Source organism: Maylandia zebra, linkage group LG13, assembly GCF_041146795.1.
Source record: "Maylandia zebra isolate NMK-2024a linkage group LG13, Mzebra_GT3a, whole genome shotgun sequence".
NCBI classification, from domain to species: domain Eukaryota; kingdom Metazoa; phylum Chordata; class Actinopteri; order Cichliformes; family Cichlidae; genus Maylandia; species Maylandia zebra.
The window spans coordinates 22,571,062-22,584,541 of NC_135179.1; the positions used below are offsets into that span (position 1 = coordinate 22,571,062).

General features: G+C 41.5%; 2 protein-coding genes across 2 annotated transcripts; one reads left to right on the top strand and one right to left on the bottom strand.

The window, feature by feature from the left end:
- nolc1 (nucleolar and coiled-body phosphoprotein 1) lies at window positions 1-7,461 on the bottom strand. The gene is made up of 14 exons (XM_004556077.4): window positions 7,299-7,461; window positions 6,951-7,006; window positions 6,210-6,361; window positions 5,990-6,099; window positions 5,775-5,889; window positions 5,559-5,686; window positions 5,318-5,435; window positions 4,791-4,922; window positions 4,616-4,705; window positions 4,267-4,521; window positions 2,962-4,143; window positions 1,250-1,377; window positions 1,093-1,176; window positions 1-979 (listed from the first exon to the last, which is right to left on the bottom strand). The coding sequence occupies exons 1-14, from the start codon at window positions 7,407-7,409 to the stop codon at window positions 821-823; spliced, it is 2,820 nt and encodes a 939-aa protein (XP_004556134.3). The 5' UTR covers window positions 7,410-7,461; the 3' UTR covers window positions 1-820.
- A 332-nt stretch (window positions 7,462-7,793) lies between these two features.
- mrps6 (mitochondrial ribosomal protein S6) lies at window positions 7,794-13,480 on the top strand. Its single transcript, XM_004556078.6, has 2 exons — window positions 7,794-8,271; window positions 13,360-13,480. Exon 1 carries the CDS (start codon window positions 7,933-7,935, stop codon window positions 8,263-8,265), a length of 333 nt encoding a protein of 110 aa, XP_004556135.1. The 5' UTR covers window positions 7,794-7,932; the 3' UTR covers window positions 8,266-8,271; window positions 13,360-13,480.

Sequence of the window (13,480 nt, forward strand, 5' to 3'; positions counted from 1 at the left end):
TATTGTTTAGTCTTTATTTACAGATTTGAGGTGTAAAAGAAAAAAAAAATGACAGCGGTACACAGGATCTCATATGATAATCAAATAACTGAAACGAGCATGGCTATGTTCGAATTACATACTTAATACCACTGAACAGTACAGGGAGGGACTGAAAGGACTTCCTAACAAAGGGAACGGATCCAAAGAAAAAAAATCCTTGAACAGAGAAAAGACCTTGAGAGGCCCTTAAAGATTGAAGTGGAATAAAACATAATAAATACAGTATAAAATTTCTACTTGATAGGTTTTCTTGTGATGTTAAGAAAAAGCCCCAAACCTCTTCACATTTAAATGTGGACAAAGAAGAAAAAAAAAAGGAAAAGGGACAAACATCAAGAATCCATGTAGTCTATTAAACAAAAAACAAATTTGAAAATGAAGAACATGTATAGATGGATTAATTTCGATCATACCTAGACAAGAAGATTGCTTAATGTTACAAACATTCACCATTTAAGAAGAAAGGAGGTTGTGAAAACAAGCAGAAAGAGCCAAACATTTTCTCCATTAGCCAGTGGCTGCAGCCACCTAGTGGCTATAAGTGATGTCACAGTTGGGAGCACATTTCCCTGCTGCCACAGCTCTGCTAAATGTAAACTCCATTACAGACTAAAGCAAAGTCGAATCAAAGGGCCAGTTCAGTGTGATGGACCATCTTCTGTTAGTGTGCTGCTGCTACTGCTGGAGAGACTGTTTACAGGAGGGTGGTTTGAGCAGACAACTTGTATTCCTGATCTGTCCGGTACAGTACAGTTGAAATGGGAGGTTGTGGACTTTCTCAGTCGCTGTCAAACTTAATGGAGTTGACTGAAGTGGAGATGGCTCCCCCACGGTAGCTTCCTCTTTTCTTCTTTGTCTTTTCGTGGCGGAATGATTTACCTTTTGTGAACTTGAGCACATCGTTAGCTTTCTGGCCCCAGTCTCCATTGGCTCCCATCTGAAATAGAACATTATAAAGAGAGAAAAAAAAAAAGTTTGTTTATCTGCCACCTCAACAACTATAATGCTCAGTAATCCTGTAAAAATGATTATTATGATTAAATAATTCACCTTTGCATCAAACGAATTGTCTGCAAGGCGCGGGTCCACATTTACTTCGTCGTCTTTTATTCTACGGAAGGGTACGTTGGTAGACTGGAAAACAAAATGTTTCAGTCAGCTTATTTCAGTTCACTTTAATTCAATTCTAGCTTTGTGCAGGTCTTACCTTCTTATTGGCTTTAGGGAAAGTCTGTGGTGTGGTTGTGGCCTTCTTATTTTTTGGTGTTTTTAAATCCGTTTCTTCCTCTTCGCTTTCTGATGATTCTTCATCCTTTTTTCTTTTTCCATTAGTACCTGTATCAGATGAAAAGGGGCTCATACTTAGTAAACACTAGGGCTGGGCCATATTATACCGTTCACGGTAATACCGGTATAATGTTAGGCAATGATAGGAAAATGAAATATCGCGATAGAATGGGAGTAAAACGCGCATGCGCAGTGCCTTTGTTTTCATACGCACATGGCCGATTGTTGAGTGAAACAGATGAACCAGAATTGGTTTGTAAAAATGGTGCAACTTCAGTGATGTGGAACTGGATTGGTGTTTGTCCGTCAGATACACAACAAAGCACATTTTTTGCAGAACATGCAAGCGGCCGTTGTTATTGTCATATTTGTCGGACTAAGATGCTCTTAAATCTGGGAGTAATCTGGGTCCTAAACTCCGTATGCTTCAGGTCAAACAACACTGCAGCATCACTTAGAGTTAAAAACTGTCTAAATTCTTTCATCTTTAATAAAACGATCAGCATTGCTGCTTTACCAGGTGTAACTATAAAGTTTAACTTCCAGGCATCCATGAAAACAAAAGTTATTACATTTAACAGAGTTAGAAGTTAGCAGGAAGCTAGCGGAAGTTAGCTCGCTAGTCTCGCTAGTTACCTAAGCATGATATTGCATGTTCTGACTGAGAGATTTCTGAAAAAAAAAAATCAAACGTACAGCTCTGCTATCACTTCCAACATAAATGAAGACAGGAAACTAAACAGCAGTGACGTTTGTAGGGTTACTGAAGTTGGGCTAGCTGGTATATAATGATGTGCTAGGTGATCGCTAGCGACACAGCTATGTTAGCATAACATAAACAGTGAAGCTGGAGGACGAACACTAACACTTTTCCACTTATAAAAGTTAACGTGAAGGTTCCTCATGGTTAGAGACAAATGCAATCGCATGGCAGGATGCTGTAAACGGACCAAACTTCAGTCAGGAGAACAACTGAGATAATCCATCCACAATACGAGGTTAGTCATTAATATACTGCAACAACATGGGAATAGAGCAGCTGCCAGAGAATTCAACATTAATGAATCAATGGTACAGAAGTGGAGGAAGCAAGAAGAATGATTTTAATAAAGTTTGATTTATCTGACTGCTTTGTTTCGCTTAATGTGCCTTATAATCCCGTGCACCTTATGGTCCGAAACATATGTACTGCACACTGCAGTTTAATGTTGCAAAGCACCTCTTTTTAACTTCAGTGGATATTATACATGGTTATGCTCAGGATATGTCAGCCCATTTGTACTGGAAATGCCTTTTGGTTAAACTTTCAGCAAGGAATTTGCATTTGCACTGTTGCATTTTTATAAAGCTTTAATGTACATAAAAACCAGCTTCTTGTTTAAGTGAAAATAAATGGAAGGTTGTCTTTTTGCGCTAGTAATGTTGTGGAGTTGTATTTTGTCTCGCATCCATTATATCGTCAGTTATATCGTTATCGCAAATTTTCAAATATATATCGTGATAAATATTTTTGGCCATATCGCCCTGCTCTAGTAAACACTACACTTCTATAAATATTAAACACTTAAGGACCGACAGTTAAGTGATAGTTTTTTTTTTTCCCCATTTAATGACCAGATGTTTGAGACTTACTGTTTTTTGGGGTGTTGGGTGCAGTGGCTGCTTTACGTGGCACTTTAGCCTCATCTGATGAACTCTCCTCAGAGCTGCTGTCGCTGGATGATGACTCTGCTGGCTTTGCTGCAACCTTCGCTGATGCTGCTGCCGTCTTGGGAGTTGCTGCCTTGCCATTGGCAACTGTAGACTTAGTCACGGGGGTCTCCGTCTCTGAATCAGAGCTATCTGAGGAATCAGAGCTGCTCTCCTCTGCTTTTTTTGCCTTTTTGACTGCAGGCGCTGCCTTTGTTGTTCTCTCAGCTGCAGGGGCGGGCTTCTTGGAAGCAACTGGAGCTTGTTTCTTAGCTGCCTCATCCTCTGAGTCTGAGCTGTCAGAGCTGCTTTCTTCTGCAGCAGCAGTCTTAGCTGCAGGAGTAGCAGGCTTTGAAGCGGGCGTAGCAGGCTTAGCTGCTGCTGGCTTGGTCTTAGCTGGCTCTTCATCATCCTCAGAAGAGGACTCTGAGCTACTCTCTTTCGGGGCAGGCTTTCCTGCAGGTTTAGCGGCCTTTCCTGCAGATTTAGCATGCTTTGAGGCTGAAGTAGCAGCTTTAGCTGCTGCAGGTTTAGCCTTGGCTGGCTGCTCTTCATCTTCAGAGGAGGAGTCGGAGCTGCTCTCTGCTGCAGGAGTAGCCTTTGCTACCGGAGTAGCCTTCTTTGAAGCTGGTGTTGCAGGCTTAGCTGCTGTTGGCTTGGCCGGTTCTTCATCTTCTGATGAGGAGTCGGAGTCAGAGCTGCTTTCTGCTGCAGCAGCAGGCTTAGCTGCAGGGGTGGAACTCTTTGAAGCTGGCTTAGCTGCTGCTGGTTTAGTCTTAGCAGGCTCCTCTTCATCTTCAGACGAAGAGTCAGACTCTGAACTGCTCTCTGCTGCTGCAGGGGGCTTTGCTGCAGGGGGCTTTGCTGCAGGGGGCTTTGCTGCAGGGGGCTTTGCTGCAGGGGGCTTTGCTGCAGGGGGCTTTGCTGCAGGCTTTGAAGTTGGTGTAGCCGTTTTAGCAGGCTTGGCTTTCACTGGCTCTTCCTCATCCTCAGAGGAGTCCTCCGAGTCAGAGCTGGTCTCTGCTGCCTTGGCTTGGGGTTTAGAAGCTCCAGAAGCTGCGGATGGGGTTGCGGTTTTTGTGGGAGGCTTTGCTGGGGCCTCATCTTCAGAGCTGCTATCTGAATCTGGAAAGCAAGATCAATGTTGTCATGAAGGTTTGCAAACAATATAGGGTTAATAACAGAAATTATATTAGGTCATATTTAACAACTTCTGAAGCTCAAATACCCAAAATGTGCATCTCCTACCTGAGCTCGAGGACTCGTCTTTCTGAGCTGGCGTAGTCTTGGCAGGTGCAGCTTTGGTTGGGGGTTTCTTTGCTGCCTCCTCCTCCTCTGAACTGGAGTCCTCCTCGGAGGATTCATCTTTAGCGGACTTAGCTGGAGCCGCTTTAGCAGGAGTCACCTTTGTTGCAGGTTTCTTCACCTCTTTAGCTGGAGAAGTTTTGACTGGGGCTCCTTTACCTGCAGGCTTCTTGGCCGTCTCCTCTTCTGAGCTGGAATCTAGAAAGATGAGAGACATTTACAAACATTCACTGTCACAAACTGATCATCATTTTAAGATGGGAAATGGGCGAGTGACGTTTGTGATCCATACCAGAGCTCTCTGAGCTGGACTCCTGCTTCTTTGCAGCAGGTTTGGACGCTCCAGGTTTGGCTGCAGGTGACTTTACGGGGGCTGGTTTTGCTGTGCAAGTTAAAATGCTGTTAGACATTTAACAATAAACACCAAGAAGTCAAGGTGGGGAAAAAATAAAAAGGAACCCACTTACCTGCCACCTTTTTGTCGTCATCACTGCTGTCATCACTGCTGTCTGAAGAGTCGCTGTCCTTGGCCTTGCTTGCTACTGGTGCAACAGGAGCTTTGTGGATTGAAGCAGGAGGTGGTACAGCACTGTATGCTCCTAGAAAGACAAATGTAGATCGTCAGCATCAAAAAAATACAAACATATTTTAATAAATAATTTCCCTTAGGGATCAATAAAGTAATCTGATTCTGATAATCACAGATCATTCCAGAGATGACCAAGTGAACAGCTCTGGGTATAATTCAGTCAGAGCAGACTGGTGTTATGATCATGATATGGACAAAACTGGACTGTTGTAATTAATGTGAACTCAATCTCACTTATTTTTTCATATAGCTGTCGAACTTACGCACATCAGTAATAGGCTAAAAAGACTTGATTGGGATTCACTTCTCAGGTTTGCCGCTGATGCAAGTGTGCCTCACATCTTTCCAAACCAGACTTTTGTTACTGTGTAGCTTGTATAGTTGTAAGAAAGCATGAAAACACACCTGCTTTGGGTTTTTTGCTGGGAGGAGCCTCATCCTCTGATGAAGAGTCTTCACTACTTGACTCAGCACCAGCTTTATTTACTGGGGCTGGTTTGACTGGAGCTGGTTTGACTGGAGCCTGACAGAACACATGGAAATATGCTGTTAATATCTGCTGCATGCATTTATCCGCTACACACCACACTTGGCTGAGTGTGAGACAATCAACAACACATAACAACATAAAGAAGGCCTTGTGTACCTTGGCTGGCTTCTCATCTTCAGAATCTGAGGAGCTGTCTTCGCTGCTGCTGCTCTCCTTCTTCTTTTGAGCTGCACCTTTGGCAGCAACAGCTGCTTTGGGTGTTGTGACTGCACCAGCCTTGGGTTCTGTTATTCAGAAACGCATACAGTAAATTAAATAACCCAAGATTTTTCCCCAATCTTAACTTAAACAAATTACTCAATATAGACTTACTTTGTGCAGGAGCGTTGGCGGTTTGTTCTTCCTCAGAGTCAGACTCTTCACTGCTGGAGCTGCTATCCTTTTTCCTTGTGCTACCTGCAGCAGCAGGAGGTTGTTTCACAGGTGCCTACAAACAGACACTACATTTTAATAAAAGGATAACGGGCAAGGTAATGTAGCAATAACAGGCTATCATGAGAATGTCTGATTCTGATGCTTCCTTCTACCTTTGCAGCAGGCTTTGCAGGAGCTTTGTCCTCCTCAGAGTCACTAGAGTCTTCACTGCTGCTGGATGCAGCTTTAGTAGCTGCTGCTTTAGCAGGCCCCTTTTTGGCTGCTAAAATGTAGAATGAGGAAAAATGTAATATCACAGCGTTTCAGAATGCACATTACTAGCAGAATTCAGCCAACCCTTTCAGTTATCCATATCAAATATGAAGGTTATACCTGCAGGAGCTACTTTAGTTTGTTTTGCGCCAGCCTCTTCATCCTCACTGCTTGACTCTTCACTGCTGGAGCTCTCAGTGCTGGGTTTTGCCTTCTTGGCTGACGGTCCCGTCCAGTTCGGAGGCACCTTTCGTTTTTTGGCTTCGGGAGATCTATTTAAAATAGAGTTTCAATGATACAGCCCATAATTATATTAATACACAGTATGCAACACCACCCTATATTAATGTTAAAAAGAAAACTTCAACGGGATAAAAGGCACTCCCTTTCCCAGAGTAGAAAGATATGCAAATAATAATGCTTTAGTCGTTAGCCTGCATACCAAAGTGTCCTTGGGCAAAAAACTGAACACTGAGTTAGTGAGAGACTGGTTGAATCCCTCCACTCTGCATGGTAAACTATTCTTTGGCATGTTGAATAAAATGCTTTGAACATTCAAGTAGAGTAGTACAGTGCTATATAAGAACCATTTCATTTCCCATTTGTCTAAACAAAAAGCGCTTCAAATTTGTAAAACAACAAAAGGGTTGTGTTTATATTGTATTAGATTTTTCTCTGATAATCCTCAACTCAACAGACCCTTGGACACTAGGAGAGCAGCAGTGGAATTTCTATTGTACCAATACATTTTTAAAGGAACATACTTATCGACACAGAAAGTCAGCTTGGTCATGCGTTTCATATTTTTATTTGAAAAACCCCTCTCGGATAAAAATAAATAAATATTAATAAGCAACTCACTTCACCCAGAAGTTGTAGATATTGACGAGTCTCTCCTCATTCTGATCTTGCGGAGCCTGTAGAGAAACACGTCAAGTAGTAAGTTAATAATTCCCTTGCAGCACTTTGAATTTGTGACTAAAACTCCACAAATCATAATTTAAAAAGTATAAACACGCTGCAGTATTTACACTTTAACGCACTGAGACCGTTAATTAGCCCAAAGGCAGGTTGCAGCTGATACACGTGCTAACTTCACCGGCTCGGTAACCTGCACGTATTTACCCCTCGTGCCGCCTGGACCTAACGTCTAATACCCGACGACAGGACGTGTCCGTCAAACACCGCCACACAGCGTAGGCTACTCACCACTTTAGTCTTTTTCAAGAACTCCTGAGCCGCTTTGGTGAACTTGTTCTCCACCAGAAACGAGTACACGCATTTGAAAAGATCACTCGGTACCGACTTCTCCGCCGCCATCTTCAACACGTTCTTCTGGAAAAGGAAGTGACGGAATCAGGCACTTGTGAGCAGACGCTTGGTGTCGACGTATCCACGCTTCAGTAAAAAAATAAATACCAGTTTCTAGAGATTTCCAAATGTCAGAAAACTAAATAAAACACAATTCCACTGACTAATTGTGATTTTAAAAATCCTTTAGAAAACTTTACAAATATTTCGGGTTGCTCTCACGTGACTAATTTCCTAAAACAATACGAGTAAAATATGTGGGTATGCTAAATAAGACGCAATTTTTTTATTATTGAAATACACTTATTTATAGATTTAACGCCATATTTAAAAAAAAATAAATGACTCCTATTTTTTATATTTAGTAGGCTTTGTTGCCCACGAAGGCGCACGCTTTATGCGTCATCACTAAAGACCTTTCGTGTCTGCCCCTCGTGTCATAACATGTCGCCTTTCAACTGAGCAGTGTGGCAATGACAGCCCAGTTCTAGCTGAATTAAACGTGTGAGTCGGGTATTACTTCGCTGCAGCCATGCCTCGGTACGAGCTGGCCCTGATCCTGAAACAGATGCAGCGGCCGGAGACGGCGGCAGCTCTGCGAAGGACGGTGGAGACGTTAATGGAGCGGGGCGCCTTGGTGAGAGACCTGGAGAACTTGGGAGAAAGACAGCTGCCCTACAGAATGACCAAACACAACCAGAGGCACAGCCGAGGGACTTACTTTCTGGTGGATTTCTACGCAGCTCCCAGCATGCTCGCTGGCGTACTGGATCACCTGCACCGTGATGTGGACGTTGTGAGGCCCACTGTGCTGAAGAAAGACGCCCAGGTCCCCAACAGTAACTGCTGCGGACCCCAGAAGTGATTAAATGTAAGGCTTAATGAATGGCGGAGGTGTTTAAAATCACTGGTGCTCAGAGTGAAACAAAGTGCTGTTTTATCACCACAGCTGTCTGTTACATGCGTGTATTTTTGGGCTGTAGTAAAATATGAAATACTCTGCTTTATCAGCCGCTTAACTCCATTAGAGAAATGGCAATCAGAAGCACAGTTGAGTAGTTACAGTAGTGAAAACGTATCAGCGGTTTATTGAAGAAAATCGCTTACACACACACACACACACACACACACACACACACACACACACACACACACACACACAGTGGATGAGAACAAACCTCATGCATGTAATAAAGTGTTTTAGCACTGATGATTAATTCGACCTTTAAATAGCCCAGACAGAAAGGAATACCGCTGTTTATTTGCGGGGGAAAGTCACTTCTGTGATCCTGGATATCAGGGAACAAGCAACCGAATACAACCTCTAGTAACTGATTTAAAGCATTTTAAACACATAAGAAAAGAAAAAAAAACAGACAATGTGTCTGTGAAGGTTCTCAGTCATCCGTCTGGACTTCTTTAAGTTTTCTTGAAGGTGTTTCGCCCTTCATCTGAGAAGCTTCTTCAGTTCTAAGTGCAATTGGTGGAGAGTCTTGGATTTTAAGCCCTATGGGAGTGTCCCCAAGAGTGTCATGGACCCCCTAATGATCCTCTACCTAATCGCATGAGCCAAGGTGTGAAAACGGGTGTAGGTAACAATCAGCCAAGGCTTCACCCTATCATGTGATTTTCTGAGGTCAAAAGGCCCAGGATGTGAGTGGGCTTTAAGGCGTCTGGAAAGGGATCTCAAAACTGGATGGCAGACAGTTGGTGTTGTAAGCCATGGGCTCTGTTCAAAGAGGGTCGTTCACAGTGGACATTAGGGGATCCATGTCACTCTTAGGGGGACACTCCCATAGGACTTAAATATGGGACTTTCCACCATTTGACATTAGAAGTGAAAAAGCTTCTTGAATGAGAGGTGAAACGTTTTCAAGCAACTTTAAGAAGTCCAGACGCTGTTCTATCCAAGCTCCTTAGACTACGATAACCTGGATGACTGAGAACCTTCACAGACATACCAACCTCAAAACTGGATTATAGATGGCAGACAGTTAGTTTTGTAAGCCCTGCTCATGTTCACAGTGGACATAGATGGCTTCTTTCACTCCTCTTTCAAACCATCTGTCTTCTCTGTCCAAAGCATTCCTCGCTGCACTGTACAGCATACACCACGTTGTTAAGTTTCTGTTTGGTAGTTTTGTCTTTGAGATGAACCAGTTTTTGTCTGAGTGCGTGGCTGGGTCTGAAGTGCACTGGGATCTCGTGCTTGGAGAAGACTCCTGAGTTTCTCTGATAAACCTGCTACATAAGGGATGACAGTATTGTTCCGTTTGTCCCTCTGATTCTCCCTAGTTGGTGTCTGACCTTCTTTTCTGTGCATCATTGCTGCACAGGGACAATAATTAGAAAAAACAAACTCCCCCATGTGGTTACAACAGATGGTTAAGTCCATTTGGTTGTAAACTCTGTACCTAAACCAGCTCCACCCTCAGCCTCCTTGCTTGCTCATACCAGAAAGGAATATGATATAGTGTGATAATGTATTAAAACAAATTAACCAAATTCATTAAACCAGTTGTTTGCTTTATAGCTTTAGTGACTGCAAACTAACTTATTGTGAAAATGAGGCAGGAGTGTAAAAATGTGAATGAATATTACAAAAGTATTTCAGTTGTGTGTTTGTGGACATGACCATCACACATGAAGTAGCCAAACACAAAGATAATCCTCTAAATAAATGATCAGTTCATTAGTCACCATCCCTGTAATATGTGAGTGTATTACTTTACTACAAGTTCATACATTTGGTTCATATAAGATTAGTTTGCACAAACACATTGTCTGTATTTACTTTGTTTGCTTGCTGATTTGTAAGGGAGGATCATTTTGCATGTCTGCAACAACAGCAGATCCACATGAGATCCTCCAGACAAACATAGATGTGTATTAAGCTCTAATAAGAGGTCCTACCCTGAGTTTGTACTGTCCTCCTCATCTACCCCCTACCTACAGATACAGCCCTGTCATCTCTCGCCTTGCCTGCAGGTGTCATTGTTGAAGCAATTTAATCAGGATTTAAATGATTGATTCTTTCCACAAAACCATTAAAGTAAAAATATTGAGCTCCCTCGTGCCTCTTGAAAACAGATAAGCACCCCCCCTTCTCCTCCCTCCATCTGTTTGTCTGAAATGGATTTAACTAGACGTGTACGCATACACAATGATATTATAATAGCTTCACTACATATATTCCAACAGAAATATGTGTGATAGGACAATAATGCCTGATAATTACAGTTGACTGATAAATCTTTCAGCCTCTACTAATAAGTGTCTGTATTCTTTCGCCATGAAGTGATTAATTAAACTATTAGTTAAAATGCTATAATCAACAGGAACTGGGAGTAGGGGATTTTACTGTTAAGTCTGAACTGACCTTTTAATACAGTCGTTGTGGTGCTCTAATATAACCACAATACTATACATCAGTATTTGTGTTGATCGACAGTGGTGGTTGCTAGGGCTGTGCGATATGACCAGAATCTCATATCCCGATATAAATCACAAAAATGTAACATTTTCTGTAAATTCTGTGAATCTCGGGCAGCTCGACTTGCGAAGTGTTTCCAGCTGCGCGTCCTTTACCCGGAGTCGAGTGTTTTAACCGATGCATGAAACGATACATTTTTAGAGAGAAGTTGTAACAGCCGCTGTTTTCTTAGTATTTATTACACGGCGTGCTGCGGGGAAAAGCCTGTTCTAACGTTTGAGTCTAAGGTTTATTTTTTTAGCACCTGGCGGCTCTTTTTTAATTCTCATCCGTAAATAATCTGCTCTTTCACGTGATTCGGTTTATTTTGAAAAGTCTCAACAGGATCTTGAGCTTTATTGTGAAAGGTTTATGTGGAACATAAACAAGCGGACACGCGAAGGTGTTACTGTCGCTGTTGTAGCGACAACGCATAAAAACAGGCGCTTGTCCGTCAGTAGTGTGGTTATATTAAATATAAGAGAAAGAGAGAACTTTAAGAAATTAATATAGCCACTACAGTGACCATCAGAACGATGAAAAAATATTGCCGCAAACAGTTTATTTTGCGACACCACGAAACAAACAATGGCGTAAAATGAAGATGTTTTTATATCGTCATCGATATATATCGTTATATCGAACAGCCCTAGTGGTTGCTTATCAGAGGCCGGTGTTGTTTTATTTCAGAGTGCTTTTGTTTAAACTGTAGAGAACAAAAGACACTATTGTTTGGGTTCTCTGATACATTTAGGAAGAAATAAGTACACTTCCTGTGCTGATTAGCTCTTAGTTGTCATTAAAGGTGAGCACTTCCCTTCAGTTAACAAAGGTGAAAAATTGCTCCTGTCACAACACGTTAATATTGACTAGGGCTGTAACTTGGATAATTCCATTAAAAAACTTCCCCAGGAGAAATTATTTTCTCCGATGTTTCATTTAATCCATGTAAGAAGAGCTGTTTCTCCCACATTTGTGATTTAAAAACAGACCTGCATTAGAAACATATCTAGGATCACATGTGTGAATAAAAAGAATGACAATTAAAAATATCTTTTTAAATAAGACAGAAAAGCCACGGGGCGGAGCTGTTGCAGAGATGGTGCAATCAGGTGGCGTGAACGAAAACATGTTTCGAACGTTCAAAATAGCAGTGCTTGTTCGTGTAATCACCACAAAGGCCTTTACTGGGAAAAACTGTCCTTCATCAAAACCATTGATCAACAAGTGCAAACAGGAAGAAAAGTGAACTTTCTAGCTGCTCCCACCCACCGCAGTTTGCTTAACACAGCAACACATCTACAATAAAGCTATAGAAATTACAATAAAATTATATTTATGCAACTGAACTTTTAACTTAGTCTCATACAATGTTTAAATAAGACAGCCTAATGGAGGTTGACTACAGCCATCCTTTCTGTCACACTGATGCCAACAGTAAGCAGGGGTAAGTCTAAAGGGGGGGCATGGGGTGTACTACACCCTATTTATTTCAAGGCTTATTTCAAGTCTACTAATTACATTCTATTAATGTTTTAAAATATAAAGCAGTCTTATTGGGCCAATAAAACTTGAACCACTTACCCAGTGCTGTTCGACTGGCCCCTGAATTATTCTAACATTAGTAATTAACATTAATTATTTACGTCCACGCTATCAGAACTTCTGTGTTATGCCGCAGGAAACGTCGCATCAAATAACAGGCCAAACCTCAGTTCAGAGAATCCCGATTAGCTCGCTTTTCTTCTTTGCAGCCATCACATGCTTTTTTACAGACACACACTCACTGCTACACTACCACACTTAAACACACACACCAAATCTACCTCATCCAGGAGACGCAATACTGTCAGAACACCTTCCAAGAAGATACATAAGTGGATAAGTGAAAGAAAATGGTTGGACAGATGGACGAATTACTGCATTTGTTAATATTGTTTTGATTTTAACATTGTTAAAAGAAGTTTAAAATCTGACTTTTATGTGGCACGCAAATACACTTAAAAAGGTTTGGTTCTTTTGACAAATATTGCATGCTGCTCAACTGTCAAAAGACTTGCCTTTTTTCTCTTCTGAATATTTCTGATAGCTCAAGACTAAAGTATTTCTTAGTATTTCTCAATGAAATACTACTGATGTTAAACGAACTGACTTGTTGATTGAGAAACGGACAGTAAAACAGAAATCTCATGGAAAAAAACCTTCACCGCAGGCTCACATGAGTGAACTTTAACTGCACTAACAGAAGCCACAGAAATAGAAATCTATACAAGATCACATGAAACTTAAAGAATTCCATGAGCAGCTTTTATTGATCAGTGACAATATTTCTGAACACGTCTACACGCAGTAGACAAACACAAAGTCAGTCATCGATTAGTATGCTCAGTATTCTCTCACTGCACATTTTTAAGTGTGTTATCTCAGGTTCATGCTGACTCTGCTGTAACGTTTAGCCCTACATAATGTTTGTTCTGTCTTTCGCAGGTTCCAACAGATCACATGCAGAAGATGACTCATGTGACACTTCCTTCTTTCACCTATTTCATTAGCTGCATGCATCGACTTGGATGTAATATCATATGTGATAATAAAATACTTTTTTCTA